Source organism: Schistocerca cancellata, chromosome 8 (genome assembly GCF_023864275.1).
Source record: "Schistocerca cancellata isolate TAMUIC-IGC-003103 chromosome 8, iqSchCanc2.1, whole genome shotgun sequence".
In the NCBI taxonomy this organism is placed as follows: domain Eukaryota; kingdom Metazoa; phylum Arthropoda; class Insecta; order Orthoptera; family Acrididae; genus Schistocerca; species Schistocerca cancellata.
Window position 1 is genome coordinate 436,794,911 of NC_064633.1, and position 17,435 is coordinate 436,812,345.

General features: G+C 39.7%; 1 protein-coding gene across 1 annotated transcript in view; it reads right to left on the bottom strand.

The window, feature by feature from the left end:
- LOC126095616 (lachesin-like) overlaps positions 1-17,435 on the bottom strand; it is a 426,868-nt gene that overhangs the window by 13,979 nt on the left and 395,454 nt on the right. Inside the window, exon 9 of the mRNA XM_049910384.1 lies at positions 1,536-1,598. Coding sequence (XP_049766341.1) covers positions 1,536-1,598 — 63 coding nt within the window. The remainder of the gene's footprint in view (positions 1-1,535; positions 1,599-17,435) is intronic.

The window sequence follows — 17,435 nt, forward strand, 5'->3', positions numbered from 1 at the left end:
GTCTAAACAACTTGATTTCTCTTGGAGAGCAGCTGTCATAGGTGGGACCAAGATTCTCTCTTTTATGTGCCTCATAGAAAAAAATCTCAGTGCATGAGGTATGGTGAGCTGGAAAGCAAAAAGCAGTGAACAAAATCTTATTCTCCACCTCTTCCAATCCTACGGTGTGGGATGGTGATGTCAAGATAACGCCACAACTCTAGGTGAGTGTGAGGCGGAGCAACGTCATGAATAAAAGTGAAATCACAGGAATCGTCGTTAAGTTGAGGAAACAATCCGTTTTGCAGTATGTCCAGGCACGACAGTCCTACCACAATTTACTTCGAAAAATGAAAGGTCAACAAAATTTGTGAATAGAAACTCCACAAAACACACTCAGTTTAAGTGAGTCTTTTTCAAACTCGATGACGACTTCGGGACTATATGACCCGCAGATAATACATTGTGGCTGTTTACTTTACCCGATAGATGAAATGTCGATTCCTCCGATCAGGTGAGTTGTTTGGACAACGTGTCCACTGCCACATCCTGGAGAACTGAAATGCAAAATTCCTTCCTTCTGTCATGGCCACCAGAATGCAGTTGCTATAATAACTGCTACTTCTTAAGCTTCATACGCAGGTGTCGTTTCAGAATACACCATGCAGTTGTTTGAGGAAATTGAAATTCTCAGTTTGCCCGTCTTGTGGACTTCCGAGAGCTTCTTGTGGACGCATCTCGGATACACTCGATATTTTCACTGGACGTGCCTGGCCGACTAATGCCCTCCCTACTGCATATGCAACCATTGTCAAATAATTTTTTATGCCAGTCATAAATCTGTATGTGTAGAGGCGGCTTCTTGCTGAATCGACTGCGGAATGTGGGATTGATCAAAAATGGCTCTGAGCACTAAGGGACTTAACATCTATGGTCATCAGTCCCCTAAAACTTAGAGCTAATTAAACCTAACTAACCTAAGGACATCACACACATCCATGCCCGAGGCAGGATTCGAACCTGCGACCGTAGCGGTCACGCGGTTCGAGACTGAAGCGCCTAGAACCACACGGCCACACAGGCCGGCCTGTGGGATTGACTTGAACAATGCACTGACCTCACGCGAATTAAACAAGCAAAATGATTTCTTCTGTTGTATAGTCGCCATGTTGCTGCAAACGAAGAACAGCTCAGCCCTGTAAGTACTTCGAACCTACCTCTAACCAGTGACGTGCATATTGTGTTCTTATCTTCTATATTTTGTAATAAACAACTGAAATCTCCCCTTTCATTTTGAACCACCCGGCACGAGTTCACGATTACTGGAATATTTTATGTCTCATATTTCTTTATTCTTCAGATTGCATGCTTCACACACGGCAGAAAGACTTTCGCACCACTGCAGTACTTGCTTATTTGGACTCGAAGGGATTGCTGTTGCCCACATGAAGGGTGTCTCTTGTAGGATACTTTTCCATGCACATGTCAACGCCAAATGCCTATCGAAGATTGTATTGTTAGTTACGCAATTTTGCGTCAACGATGGCTGAACTCACCTCCAGGTATGGAGACATGGCTGCCGAGTGACCCTCGCGAGATGCCAGGATACACCTTAATCTCTGAAAGAAACACCGAATGCGTTAGAGACTCGACACACTTTGCTACTACTTTCTCTAGCTAACAGGTTATTTTATTACATTATGCACTCAAACACACCACTGCATCATCATCAATGGCAAAACGTGCGCGCTCCAAGTATATAAAAATTTAACCAGTATCTGCTGAAACGTTTTAAGAAGCGACAATAAAAGAACGTATGATGTTCTCAAAGAAAATTCTTTCCGTCAAATCAATCTAGTCTCTTGCTTCAGCATGACTACCACAACATTAGATCCGTTTATACATTCTGAAACTGAATAGCAATTTACATATTTTCCAACCTTTGACGTAGTCACCTTCACCAGATAATGTAACGTAACTTGAATAATCTGGGTTTAGATGCTTATGAGAATAACTTTAATATGTATAAAAGTGCGAAAGGGTAGTGTCTCTAGAATATTAACTGCAGCTGTTGACTACAGTCACTGTCCAGTGCATGCACGATGATGGTTACAGTATGTGTTAAATTCTGTCCCTACAAAAATTATATTCTTTCTCTTTTCGCGTGAGAGGAGAAAGCAAGAGAATGTGCGACAATTTTGAAGACAGGCCGTGCTGCAGTCCTGCTCGACTCCATATGTGAAGGCTGCCACCCAGCAAAATGAAGTTCACGTATTGTACCCCTTTGCTCTGTTGAGTCCTAAAGCATCGACTGCACACCGACCAACGCAGCTCCGCGAAACGGCATCAAGAAGTCGGTGACCCGTGCGCCAATGGAAAGAGCGGGCAGCACCACACCTCCAGAAAGACAAAGTTCAGCGCCTCCTGTCAACGCCGATTTAACCAACCGCCTATCTCTGGTCTGCCCAGTTCGGTCGGTGACTTCGAGATCATCACTACTGAGTAATATCAAGACGACACTTAGCCTGCGTTATGCGAATAGTAATACTGAACAGTACATGCACGTTGCAGGGACCAGAAGATAACTTTCTTTTCTTTCTACAAAAAAGTGTTAATTTAACCTCAAAGTGTTATGTGCAGATCATTTTGGATTCGTGCCACCAGCCATCGCAATTCCTCTCCTTCCTTGTTTGTGCCCGTTCTGACTCCCACATTAGCAGACGTGCTCCATGAAATGAAGTCACTGACATTTCTGTTTTGATACTATTTACGATACTTGAATTTCTAAAGATGTGAGAAAGTCTGAATGCATACTACTTATACCGGGCCTTCCTCCTCAGTGCCGTCAGGTGCCATTTCTGTGGTGTTTTGAGAGATGTTTCCAATTTTCTATTTGAAATGTGGATCTGGAGTCAGCCCAAACAAATACTACTCGTCACGTCTTTGGTACGCCCCTGGGAGCTGAGTGGTCAGCGCGACGGAATGTCATACCCGGGTTCGATTCCCGGATGGGCCGGAGATTTTCTCCGCTCAGGGACTGGGTGTTGTTTTGTCCGTATCATTATCATTTCACTACCATCGATACACAAGTCGCCGAAGGGGCGTCAAGTTGAAATACTTGCACCAGGCGACCAGACTACCCGACGGAAGGCCCTAGCCACACGGCATTTCCTATTTATCACGTCTTTGAGACGTCCGTCGGTTTGTTTCCCGTGACAGACAGAATAATTATTAAAGCCGATTTTACTTGTTCATTCGATAGCCACTGGGTGTTGCATGAAAGAAGTGACAAGTTGTCTTTGTTTGGACTGACTCCAGCTACACGTTGCAAATACGAAACAGCAAATATCTCCCGAAATACAGAGAAAATACGCTTGACGATTCTTGGATAGAACGCGGCCAGCTTTTCTCTGCCCGCAGTACAGGCGTCGATGGATGAAGAAGGTATGAGGATTCATCAGACCATGCAACGCTCTGCCACTGGGCCATAGTGCGGTGCCGAAGGTCACGTGCCGTTTTAGTTTTAGTTGCCCATGTCGTTGAGGTTAACGTTGGCACATGCAAAGCTCTTCGGATGCGGAGGCCCATCGTTAGGAATGTTTGGTGTACTGTGTGTTCAGACACACTTGTTCTGTACCTAGATTTAAGGTCTGGTGTTAGTTCCACCACAGTTCACCACCTTTCCTGTTTTACCAGTCTTCCCATCCTACGACATCCGACAACTTCAATGAGGGGTGGCCGCCCAACCCCATGACGTCTGGACGTGGTTTGATCTTGGTTTCGCCACGTTTTTTAAGACACCACGTAGCTCCTCGAATATCCGGAAAGACGTGCTGTTTCCAAAATGCTCGTGCCGCGCTTCCGAGCCGTCACAATCTGCCCTAGGTCAAACTTGGATGGATCACACGATTTCCCCATTCTACACACAGACAGCTCGCCGACTGATGCTACATGCACCGTGTGTGGGTTCGTCTACCAGTTTTTCCTCACGAGCTGACGCTGTTGTCACCCGGACAGGTTTATATCGACAGAAGATCGGCTGTCTTCATGCTCTGGGTGATCAGTGTTTGCCTGCCAGTTTTGATTCTAGTAAAACACAAAGATAGTGTTCGCAAAACATTGAACCGAAAAAGGGAACGTAGTCGGACACAAATACGAAAAAATGAAACACAAACCTCTCAGCAGTTCCCTCAGTTAACGTATCATGATATATAATTTCATTTGCCAAAAAATAATCTGCATATAAGATTAAACTGAATGACCCGATTTTCATTTAATGAAATGAATTCGCCAGGAGACGCTGTCTGCGGTTTTTTACCTCCTGGTTCAAAGTCACTTCGACGATTTGCGCGTCGATGAAGTTGATGTGAAGTGGTGATGCTGTAATAAGCATCCGGTCCTCGACCGAATAAGATCTGCGATCTCGTCGGAAATCAAACACGAGAATTCGCGATCTAAAAATAGCTACGCTAAGCACTAGCTGCAAACCCAGTTTAATAGAAAACCCAAAGAGTGTCATCTTCGCTTGAACGACGTCTATTAAGCCCTGTAACGTTCAGCCAATCCTTTGGACTGGTTCTCATATGCCAGTTTTAAATCCCGGCAAATGTCTGTACGTTGGTGCTAAATAACCAAAGATAGCTGTGTTGCAATTCTTACATTCTATACTTTCATCCCTGTAACTACGGATGCGAGACCACGGTTGTACACTTTACGAATTTCTGATAATGATGTGGCTGTATTGCACTGACGATATTAATCACAATCACAACCATACATTAGAACTGAAGTGATTCGTAAGAGCACCCATCTATTTCGCATGCTCTATTCTAAGAATCAGATTATTAGAAGTGTATCGACTACCCAGTAAAAAACTGTTAAATTTGTAAACTGAGTTCTCTAATGACAGGGGCGTAAGCGATGACAACTTCATAAGGAGGCTATGCTACAGTTTTACATTTTTAAGAGATTTTATGGCGATTGAATTTATAAGTGTAGTTTCTCCAAATTCATGTTTTAAACTGTCTTTCATTCTTACGTGTGTCTCACTGTACACCAAGTACATATAGACCACCTATCGCTACACAGACAAGCATACTTGAACACTTTAAAGGACGGCAGTAGCAACATTCGAACAATCTGTTACCAACCTTAAAATATAAGTTTTTCACGATGTAGATATTCGTAATTTATTGTTGTACGCCTGCAGAGAAATGTAAAACGTTCTGCTATGCCTTTAACCTAAATAGAAACAATTACTTCCTAAGGACAAGGAAGAGTATTGAACTGTCTAAAACTACATATATATAGCTTTGTCAATAGTCTATGATTATTACAGAAGTAAGAGAAAACGCAAAAATGTTGGTTGTCCCAGAGGCGATCCTTGTTAAACGCAGATAAATTCTCATTATACAGAATGATGCCTCCCAGAGAGAGAGAGAGGCAAAAGAAACACAATTATTAATGTAACAAAATAAACATACAATTACAGATATAATGAACTGCAATGAATCATGCTTATTGTTCGTTCAACACTGCATATGCGCGTTTTATTTCGTATATACTGCACATAAAATAGATTTTACACCGCCGCAATAAACGCACAGGTGATTTGGAATTATATATGAATACCTAGCGAGTTAGACTTCAATGGAACACTGGCGTTATCATTAATATTTTGTTCCACTAATACTTCTTTTATTTAATTTTTGCATAAAACTTATGATTCTAATCTGATGAAGTGTATGAATATATTTAGATATTATAATTTGATAAACGTCATGAATTACTTTGAAAAGCACACACACACACACACACACACACACGGACATACACATACACACACCCTGTCGCCTTGTGCTGACCAGGTCAAAAATCCAAGGATTCTACAAACATATCAAAGTCAATATTGCTGCGGGAAGATAAAAATAGCAGGAAGATCAACGTTATAGTCAGTTCCACAAGAAAGTGTACGTCATAACTTTAAATGTAACGTCGGCAGCGACATCTGTGGTAGTGGTCTCGAATCTGTAATTAATGAGCTTTTGCACAGTGTATAGATAAACAGTCTTAGAGATGAGTGTTTTAATTAAGCAATTTAAGGGGAGTTAGAAAGGATTTTTTTTCACATTTTCGGATTTTTCTCTCATTATAAAATTTGAAATTTTACGAATAAAATGATATATATATCACTTATGAACTCAGAAGGGAAGTATTTTATTTTATTTTTCTAAAATAATCTACACCGATTGAACATGTTAAAAATTTTACAAGCATTATTTCAATATCTAATAAAATTGGTTATTTGTTATATAGAAGACTGTGGATTGCTGTATTATAAAGGTTAACAGTGTTTGTCATGTCCAGAAGAGAATGGGTACCAGGTTGAAGATGTTGAAACAAAGCTTGAGATAAAAGAAACTTTCTGATGGTAAAACCATAAGTGGCAGGTTGACAGACAAAATAATAGATCAACTACAGCCGTGTTATAGGATGACCATTAGAAATAATACTGGGGATTTGTTGAAAATAAAGGAGGCAGTATGAGCTACCTTCTTTCACAGACTGTCCACTGATGAAAAACCAGTACACCACCTTTGCCCTCCTGGACCTGATCATAGTGCAATAGCCGCAATGCCCAGTACTGAAACAGTTCATACAGCCTTAAACATTCGATACCAGCAGCAGTCATGGATATCATAAAACCTATTTACAGAGAACTGGCAAATCCTGAATTATTGAAGAAATGTCTGCATGTTCAGACTCAAAATCCCCAATGAGTCGTTCAATAATCTTATATGACGTCGCTTACCAAGAAATGTTTTTGTTGGAATGAAGACACTGAAGTGGGGGGTCAGTGATGCTGTTATTGCTTTTAATGGTAGCAACATTGGTAAGGTGAAAGTGCTACAGCATATGGGAACTATTCCTGGAGCAAACTTCATCAGAGAACTTGAACAGATGGACAAGGTTAGCACTGATAAAGCAGAGTATGCAGCACATTTGGCCACTAAGGAGTCCAGAAAGAAGAAAAGAAGAAAAAACTTGAGAGAGGTCTAGGGGATGATACACAGTATGGTGCAGGGTGCTTCTGAGTGACTAAAAATAAAAAGCTAAGCATATATTAAGTGAGGTACAGTCTTTTGAAACTTTAGAAGCCGTTTCTGAAAATTTACATTTTCTTTTGCATTTTTCCATAAATCTCCGGAACCACTTCGAGAAGAGTATTCAAAAGTTCAGGAAGTAATAACATAGTCTACTGAAATAAAAGAAGAACATAATATTATGATTAATTAATATTGTTTAGGATAATGTATAAAAAATTACACAAAATTTTAACCGTGTAATTGAAAAGAATATATTTCCGAAAGCACTGACTGAAATGCAATTATTGTTGTTCTGTCGACTCGGAAGGAACAGTTTAATGTCCTGTAAAAGTCTCATGTCAATGACTGCAGTGGTTCCTGAAACACAGGGAAGTCAAGTCACTAAATTTAACACTGTTGGGATAGGGTGTTCTAACTCTTAAACGCTGAAAAGGTAAGCAATATTTGTCAAAAACACCTTCTGAGGTCCATTAAGAAGCTGTCTGGTTCGAACGAGGCAAAATAGGTGCTTCAGAAGGATAATGATCTGGAACACCGTAGCCTCTGTACAGCGTGAAAACAAGGCAATGGGATGTCCACGATTGTTTGGCCTATAGTGTCTCCGGATGTATATCCGATCGCGCAATGTTTGCTCGTATATGAAGATAGTGAAGGAAGATATTAAAGGAAAGCGCATATATACTTTGAAACTACTGTCATACAAAATCAGGGCGATTTGGAGATCGCTACCGACGGAATATCCAGACAATCTCGTGAAAGACATGCAAAAAGGTGCCAAGCCATAATCGATAATGGCGGCGATTGGATTAACTATTAGGTTATTGTGCAATTAATAATAACATTTATTTTAATGCAGACATATATTTATAATAGTGTCTTTTATTTCATACAGACAAAGGCGTAAACTTTCTTGAGGAACTGACTGAACCTCATGATTCTGTATATGTGCATGTTTTGTAAAGTGAGTTTCGGATCCGCCGCATCCGCTTACGCCGTACTCCGACTCATGTGTGGTCAGCCATTTTCACAGTGCCAGAAGTGTCATTTTTTCAGAGCTGTCATTTCCATATCACGACAAAAAGTACGAAGAAAGGCAGATAATAAACATCAGTTTCAAATCTGGACCTCGATCAACTTTAAGAAACACATTTGCCGTAAGTACTTAACTTGGTTTTACGCTATGTTGCTAATGTGAAGCTGTGCAACGTGTGAAATCACAGATTTGCCGGATAACAACAAAAATCAGAGATATATGCTCCATGAATGATGAGATTAATTTACTTCCGTATAAAGCAATGAAAACTATTTATTATATTCATAGACACGTACTCAGTATCGGAGTTCTTGTTCCAAGTAAAAACGTGTAAGTCGATGCCTTATTTTGTGAGTTTCATTGATGGTCCAAATCCTCAACCTCGCCATTTTTATTTAGGTAACGACTGCACAATATTTCTGTTTTTAAGTCACCAGTCTTTCGAGTGTTTTGATTCAGCCCTCCGTTTTTCTTTTCTGGCATGTGCCTAATTTTCCCATTAATTATTGTTTCTGTGGAAGGATAATTTGAAAACTAAGCCGCACATTGGAATAATTGAGTGAAAATGGAAATATGAAGTTAAAGAGGAATTTTATAAACGATTATAAATAGAGTCTGAGGCAATTTATACGATGGAAAGTTAATGATTTTAGTTTATAAATTAGAGTTTTCAGGTTATGCAATCGTTGCCCTTTTTGGCTTGATTAAGCATTGCTCAAACATCTACCTATGCAATGTTGATCTGATTACTAGGTGTAATGTTTCGAGATCAACTTCAGAACGCGTAATAAATTGACTAATAACAATAAAAGTTCTAAGTGGAGAAAAGATCATGGTCGAGGTTTCAAGTAGTACTTAAGCAGAGATGAAGTGAGCCACATAAAACAGAACAAAAGAGGACGAGTTGAGAAATATTTTTATATGGTGAACAATATTTAGATGGTAGGCACTATATGCTCTCTGAAAACAATATTTTTCAGTTTTAACATGATGTGAAGGAGTTCAAATTCGTTTCTGACAACCACAATCGCACTTCTCCCTTTATCTTGCAACTATGAAGCCCTCTTCACACTATGATGTAGGATGTTAAAAGTTTGGTTTGGCTTTGCTATATAAATTATTTTGGTTGGTAATAGACTCTTCGGCCACTGCGTAGTTAAAATATATCACCTCCATTAATGAAGACATAACTGTATATGATCTACAGTATTTGCCCATTAACAGGTGTTTTGAGCATTCGGCTTTTGTCGCATGCTAATACGAAAAATATGAAAACAATTGTGAAATATCACCAGATTGTGTTTTCAGTTTTGCTTTGCTGCTATACTAGTTTCTATAAGCTAAGCACACGACGCAGAGTTTCTTTTAAGTTCATCCGGAAAGGAGAGTCCGTTGATAAATCTTACACTGACGCTGCTATTTTATGCATAAGTAGCGGAGAAGTAGTTGTTCCAACATAGAGTTCTGAGCTGTATATTAGCAATATTAGAGTTTCATAAAGAGGAAATTAAATTGATAAAGTTACACTGAATAAGTAAAAGATAATGTACCATTGACTACAAAAATGGCTGAGAGTTTTCAGCAGAGAAAACTATGACAAAAAGTGTTTGCTAGTTTGTGTTAATATTCGTTTCTGACAGATCATATAGCTTTTTACAGTGTACAAGAATTTTATGCACAATAAATTCGTTGTAGAATTCTACTTTCGTAGTACTCGAAAATCTAATTTTCTTTCACCATTTTACAAGGGCATCGATTGTTCAAATTTATTACATTAGTAACTCTAGTGTTCAGAGATATCTCTTTCTTTTATGTGCTTCTCACTGCCTTAAAAATTGTTCAAATAATAATATGTCTCGCCAGCGGATGTTACTGGTTAAGAATGACGATACTGATTTCTCCAGCGATTACAAGTGTACTTAAGCGCACCGTCCACGAATAAACCGAATCATTACTGTTACTATACCAACCGACAGAATACTTCCAAACTCATAACTCGACGTGAAACACATGAAATAATTAATTACACAACAAACTGTTCAATTAAATTTGTTGCAACTTAACTACACATACTGAGCGGCGTGCGCAGTTACTAGCTCACAGGACTACATTCGGGGATGTTTTGGAAATTTGTGGTAAGATTCTATGGGGCCAAACTGCTGAGGTCATCGATCCTTAAGCTTAAGGACTACTTAATCTAACTTAAACTAACTTACGCCAAGGACACACACACACACACACACACACACACACACACACACACACACACACGCACACGCACACATTCCGAAGGAAGGACTCGAACCTCCGACGGGAGGAGGCGCGCGAACCGTGATAAGACGCCTCTGACCTCGCGGCTACCCCCGCTGCTGCATTCGGGCGGATGAGAGATCACTTCCAAGTTCGGTCACCCAGGTTCAGGTTTTCCGTGACTTCCGTGAGTCCCTCGGGGCAATTTCCGCGATGTATCCTTACAGAGGGATGGGCGATTTCCTTCCCTGTCCTTCAAACATTTCGATCTTGTGCTCCTTCTCTAATGATCTCGGTATCGACAGAACGTAAAAACTTTCAGTTCCTTTATTTTCAACTGCACGCTACCTCTCAACAAGTGACCTAAACAATGACTCCCATGTCGCGTTTCGGCCCGTGAACGGTAGCTCTTGGCGTTGTTTTAGCTCCGAAATTTCCAGATAGCCACTATCGATACTAGCACACGTTACATCAGTTGTCGTCAAAAAGCGGGCAGCGAACCTCATGCAGCCGGCCGCTGTGGCCGATCGGTTCTAGGCGCTTCAGTCCGGAACCGTGCTGTTGCTGCGGTCGCAGGTTCGAATCCTGCCACAGGCTCGGATGTGTGTGATGTCCTTCGGTTAGTTAGGTTTAAGTAGTTATAAGTCTAGGGGAATGATGGCCTCAGATGATAAGTTCCATAGTGCTTAGAGCCATTTGATCCTCATGTGGCCATAGTCAAGTATTCGTGCGGCCCGACATTCGCAGCCCTATTTCATAACAACACGCATCTAGCAACCAACAGCCGAACCCAAAAATATCAACAGACATTGAGAGATTGTTGTTTTCCTACTCAGTAACAAACAACAATACCTACATAGAAAGTAATATTCCAACGTTTGCTTAATTTCAGCTGACGTTGGTTAATTCAGCAGTGAGCTAAGTAAGCCGCTTACTCTCTCGCAGAGAATTAGGGAGCTATTCCACTGCGGAGTCAGTGCATGTTAGAGGGAGAATATTTTGTTGTTTGTGTTCCAGAGCCGACAACTCATTAGCGTACGTGCATCGTACCTATCAGCTGCCATGGCATAAATTTCAAAAGTAACATGCAGAGGCCTTAATTTTCAAGTAATACACACATTTGCAGCAAGAAAGATTAAATTTAATTTAGGTTTGGCAATACAATCAGTAGAAGATAGATGACTTTCAAAACATTCAGTAACCATCCGCTATCATGATGCATTGAAGTAAACTGAAGTACCGAAAGTGGTGGAATAGCGACATGCGCGTATACAGTTGATAGTATCGCTTACACGTTGTATAAAAGGGCAGTGCATTGTCAGAGCAGTCATTCGTACTCAAGTGATTCTAGTGAAAATGTTTCGAGGTGAATGTGGACGCACGACTGGAATTAATAGACGTTGAACGCAGAATGGTAGTTAGAGTGAGACGTATGGGACATCCCACTTCGGAAATCCTTAGAGAATTCAATATTCCGAGATCCACAGTGTGCCTTACCTCTCACAACAACAACTTAGTGGCCAACGCCCTTGAGTTAATGACGGAGAGCAGGTGCGTTAGCGTAGAGTTGTCAGTGCTAACAGACAAGCAGATTGTGAAATAATGGCTGAAACCATTGTGGGACGTACAATAAACGTATCCATGAGGACAGTGCGGTTAAATTTAGATTAGATTAGATCAGTACTTATTCCATAGATCACGAATACGACACTTCATAATGATGTAGAACGTGTCAGGTTAGTAAAAGGTGTCTTTACAAGATGTTACATTACACAAAATATTACATGACACTCAATATTTTTAATCTTTTTTGTGGGGGTTGGTAAAATTACCCACTAACTATATCCAAAAATTTATCTAAAGAGCAGAAGGAGTTGCCATTAAGAAATTCATTTAATTTCCTTTTAAATGCTATATGGCTATTTGTCAGACTTTTGATGCTATTAGGTAAGTGACCAAAGAGTTTTGTGGCAGCATAATTTACCCGGTTCTGAGCCAAAGTTAGATTTAACCTTGAGTAGTGAAGATCATCCTTTCTCCTAATGTTGCAGCCATCTACACTGCTATAATTTTGGAATTCGTTCGGATTGTTAGGATTGTTAATAAAAAATGTAATAAGTGAATATATATATATATATATATATATATATATATATATATATATATATATATTATGAGCCTACAGTGAAGATCTCTAGCTCTTTAAATAAGTGTCTGTAGGATGATCTTGGATGAGCTCCAGCAATTATTCTGATTACATGCTTTTGTGCAATGAACACTCTTTTACTCAATGATGAGTTACCCCAGAATATGATGCCATACGAAAGCAGAGAGTGAAAATAGGCGTGGTAAGCTAATTTACTGTGATTTACTGTGATGTATATCGCCAAAATTCGCAATGACCCTAATAGCATAAGGAGCTGAACTCAACTGTTTCAGCAAATCATCAGTGTATTTTTTCCATTTAAACCCCTTATCAATGCAGACACCTAGAAGTTTTGAATATTCTACCTTAGCTACGGATTTCTGATCGAAGTCTGTATTTATTAATGGTGTCATTACATTTACTGTGTGGAACTGTGTGTACTGTCGAAGTTTAATGAGAGCTCATTTGCAGAGAACCACTTAATGATTTTCTGAAAACATCCTTCACAATTTCACCAGTTGATTCTTGTCTGTTGGGTGTGGTAGCTATACTTGTATCATCGGCCAAAAGTACCAGCTTTGCAACTTCGTGAATATAGAATGGCAAGTCATTAATATATATTAAGAACAGCAGAGGACCCAAGACCGAAACTTGTTGCACCCCATTCTTGATTGTTCCCCAGTTTGAGAAATCCCCAGTTTTTGCATATTATGTGAACTGCTTAATTTTAACTTTCTGCACTCTTCTAGTCAGGTACGATTCAAACCATTTGAGCGATGTCCCATCCATACCACATTACTTGAGCTTATCTAGAAATATTCCATGATTTACACAGTCAAAAGCCTTTGACAGATGACAAAATATCCGAACAGGTGACTTCCCGTTATTCAGAGCATTTAATATTTCATTAGTGAAAGTATATATAGCATTTTCCGTTGAAAAACCTTTCTGGAAACCAAACAGACATTTTGTTAAAACTTTATTTTTACAGAAGTGTGAAGCTACTCTACAATACATCACTTTTTCAAGAATTTTGGATAAGACAGTCAGAAGAGAGATTGGGCGGTAGTTCTTGACATAAGACGCATTCCCTTTTTTATGCAGTGATTTAACAATGGCATACTTCTGTCTATGTGGGAAAATACCCTGCTTCAGAGCGCTATTACATATATGGCTAAGAGTCTCATTTATTTCTTGGGAACAAGCTTTTACTATCCTGCTGGAAATGCTATCAATTCCATGTTATCTTTTATCCTTGAGAGAATTTATTATATTCTTAATTTCAGGAGGAGAGGTCAGCAGAATTTCAATTGTATCAAATGGTGTGTGTAAGGCCTCTTTCATTAACTACCTTGCTTCTTCTAATGAACATTTAGATCCTATTTTCTCTACAACATTTAAAAAATGATTATTCAAAATGTTTTCGACTTCCAGCTTGTTGTTTGTCAAGTTTCCATTCGCTTTGATGGTAATGCCATCATCCTGTACTCTTGGTTTTTCCCTGTCTCCCGCTTAATAATATTCCAAATCGTTTTGATTTTGTTAACAGAGGTATTAATCTCAGACAAGATGCACGTGCTTCTGGACTTCTTAATAACATTTCTTAATGTTGCACGGCAGTTTTTTATAATATTTGTCTGTTTCTGGGTCATTACTCTTTCTTGTTGTTAGATTCAGTTCTCTTTTGTGGTTACAAGATATTTTTATTCCTTTAGTAAGCCATGGTTTTTTGCAAGGTTTCTTACAATTATATTTAACTGCTTTCTTGGAGAAACAGTTTTCAAATTCTCTTACAAGTGTATCATGAAATAAGTTATATTTTAAATTAGCATCAGGTTCCTTGTACACCTCATCCCAGTCTAACTGCTGAAGATTTTCTCTGAAATTTCTAACTGTTGAGTCATTAATTGAATGCACAACTTTGGAGGGTAGTTTTGAATTACTGAATGGAGCTATGTCATTTAATATAACTAGCTGAGCACTGTGATCAGAAAGGCCATTCTCAACAGGACAAGAATTTATGTTTTCAAACTTATCTTGGGCTATAAAAAGTGTTATCTATCAATGTGCTGCTGTCCTTTACTACCCAAGTAGGAAAATTATTGACAGATGTCAGATTGAAAGAACCGAGCAAGACTTCCAGGTCATTCTTTCTATTACCCTCTTTCAGTGAATCAACATTGAAGTCCCCACAAATAATAATTTGCTTTCCCCTAACTGACAGATAGCACAACAAGGCATCCAAGTTTTACTGAAATAAATGAAAGTTTTCTGAAGGGGAGCTATATACTGTTACAATTATAAAAGAGCCCTCCTTCAGCTTAAGTTGACAGGGACATGCTTCTATATGTTGCTCTATACAAAACTTCTTTGTATCTAAGCTTTTTACACAGTGATAACTTTTGACAAATATGGCAACGCCTCTTCTCACTTTATTCTCTCTACTCATTTGTGCAGCTGGTTTTTAACCACCGATATTTACCTTTTCCATATCAGACACAATGTGATGCTCAGACCGCCATAGTATATATATTATATTATCAGACTTAATGTCATCCAAACAAACAAGGAGCTCAACTATTTTATTCTTCAATCCCCAAATATTTTGGTGAAAAATGGTACTTTTCTCTTTAATCGACCAATATTTTAGTTAAATATGGTAACATTATTATTTACTTTCCTGTTGTGAGAATCTTGTGAGTTTCGGACCTCCTTAGCACCTGCCTGCCTGAACTTCTCATTGGACTCTGATATTAGTCTAAAAAAGAGGTACATCTATGAGTACTAGTGTCCCCCATTATGGATTTCGCTAACAACCTTGCCAGTTTATCCTTCCATTTCCTATTGAGGTGTAGGCCAAGCCTTGTGAAATCCTCCCTATCAATAGCCTCGACAGGAACCAATCCAATATCTGACAGTAGGCCACCCTACGCAACTGATCCAATTCCATATTTACCCTCCTGACAGAGCGGTTCAACTGGGGATGATCATGCTGCACTAAAGCAGGCACCAGCCCAACATTGGTATGGGTCGTTGAAGAGGCTATTTTCACGACGTCACACTCAATACTGTGGCCCTAACCCCTATCAAAACTGTTTCCCACTCCACCCACTATCATCACATGATCCTGCTTTGAGAAAACCTTGCACAAGGAACCTATATCCTCTCCCATCTGGCTAAGACATGCGCTTGGCTTAAAAAGTTTGTGACCTGGTACCTGTCATCTAATTTTTCCTGCAAATCGGGCCCACACCTTTCTCATGGTTGCTACTTAGCAACAGAACTTTCTTCTTACTTTCTACTTTTGTGAAACAGTTGGTTTCCTAGTGAGATTCTGTTGCATCTTAACTACGTCTACCTCTACTGGAACCTCTTCCTTACTTAACTGTCGTAGCAAGGCAAAACTATTAGTTGTGCCAATTTGGAAACTGTCCGAGACCGTCCTCTTTCTGTGGCTCCTGTTCCCAGCTACCACTTCCCACCGCTGTTACCCCTCCAGCCTCCTTAACCACTTTAGTTCCTCGCTCGCTCTGTCCAAATCAGCCTGAACGGCTATAATTTTCTCCTCCTGTTCAGCTATAATCCTATCTCTTGAGCAAACCCTGCAAAAGAATGGAAGAGTATCGTTTGCTTCCCCAATTCCCACGCCGCTACAATTTCCCCAATGAAACCACCTGTCACAACAGCTGCATGAACCCCCTGAACTAACTTACCTACTGCAGCTCACACACACTTAGTATCCATGGTAGTTTGGAAATTAGCTAAGAGATTTACTAAGTGATAACGATAATCTATTAAATACAGATGCAAAAGGACACTAAATATGTTTTGGAAACAAATATGAAAGTAAATTATTACCAAATGCACTTAAATTTGTGGTATAACGCTAAATATGCACGATCAAAAATTAGGCCTAAACGGCCGAATGTAACCAAAACGAACTTTTTGCGATTACTGGAAGAATACCCAAATAAAAGTGAAACCTTTAATGGCAAGCTTGAAGAGCACACTAATGAACGTATTTAATTAGTTAATCTGTGCCAATTGCACTTAAGATTGCGGTATAACGCTAAGTATGCACACTCAGAAAGTAAGGGAAACCCGCGAAATATAAACAAAACGAACTTTTCGCGTTTACTGGAACAACACGCAAATAAAAGAGAAACCTTTAATGGTGAGCCTGAAAAGAACCCTAATGAACGTGTTTAATCAGTTAAACTGCATCAAATGCACTTACAATTGTGGTATAACGCTAAATATGCACACACGAAAAATTAGGCCCAAGCAGCAGTAAGTAAACAAATGAAATTGGGCGTTAATGGGCTATGCGGTCAGACGACCAATCCGATACCTTTGTTAAGAGCACGACAACGCCTACAGCGCATCTTCTGGACTCGTAATTATATCGGTTGGACCCTAGACGATTTAAAAGTGATGGTGTGGTAGGCTGAGTCCCGATTTCAGTTGGTAAGAGCTGATGATAGGGTTCGATTGTGGCGTAGAACAGACGAAGGTATGGACCCAGATTCTCTACAAGGCACTGTGTAGGCTTGTGGCGGCTCTGTAATGGTGTGGACTGTGTTTAAATGGAATGAACTGGGTCATTTGGTCCAACTGAACCGATCATAGAATGAAAATGATTATGTTCGGGTTCTTGGAGGCCATTTGCTGCCATTCAACGATGGAATTTTTATGATTGACAATGTGCTATGTCACGGGGCGACTGGACAATTCGAGTGAATGATTTGGTCATCCAGATCGTTCTACATGAATCACATCGAACATTTAGGGGACTTAATCGAGAGGTCAGTACGTGCACAAAATCCTGAACCGTCAAGACTTTCGCAGTTGTGGATGGCTGTGGAGTCAGCATAGAACCATCGTTTTGCAGGGGATTTCCAACGTCTGGTTAAGTCCATGC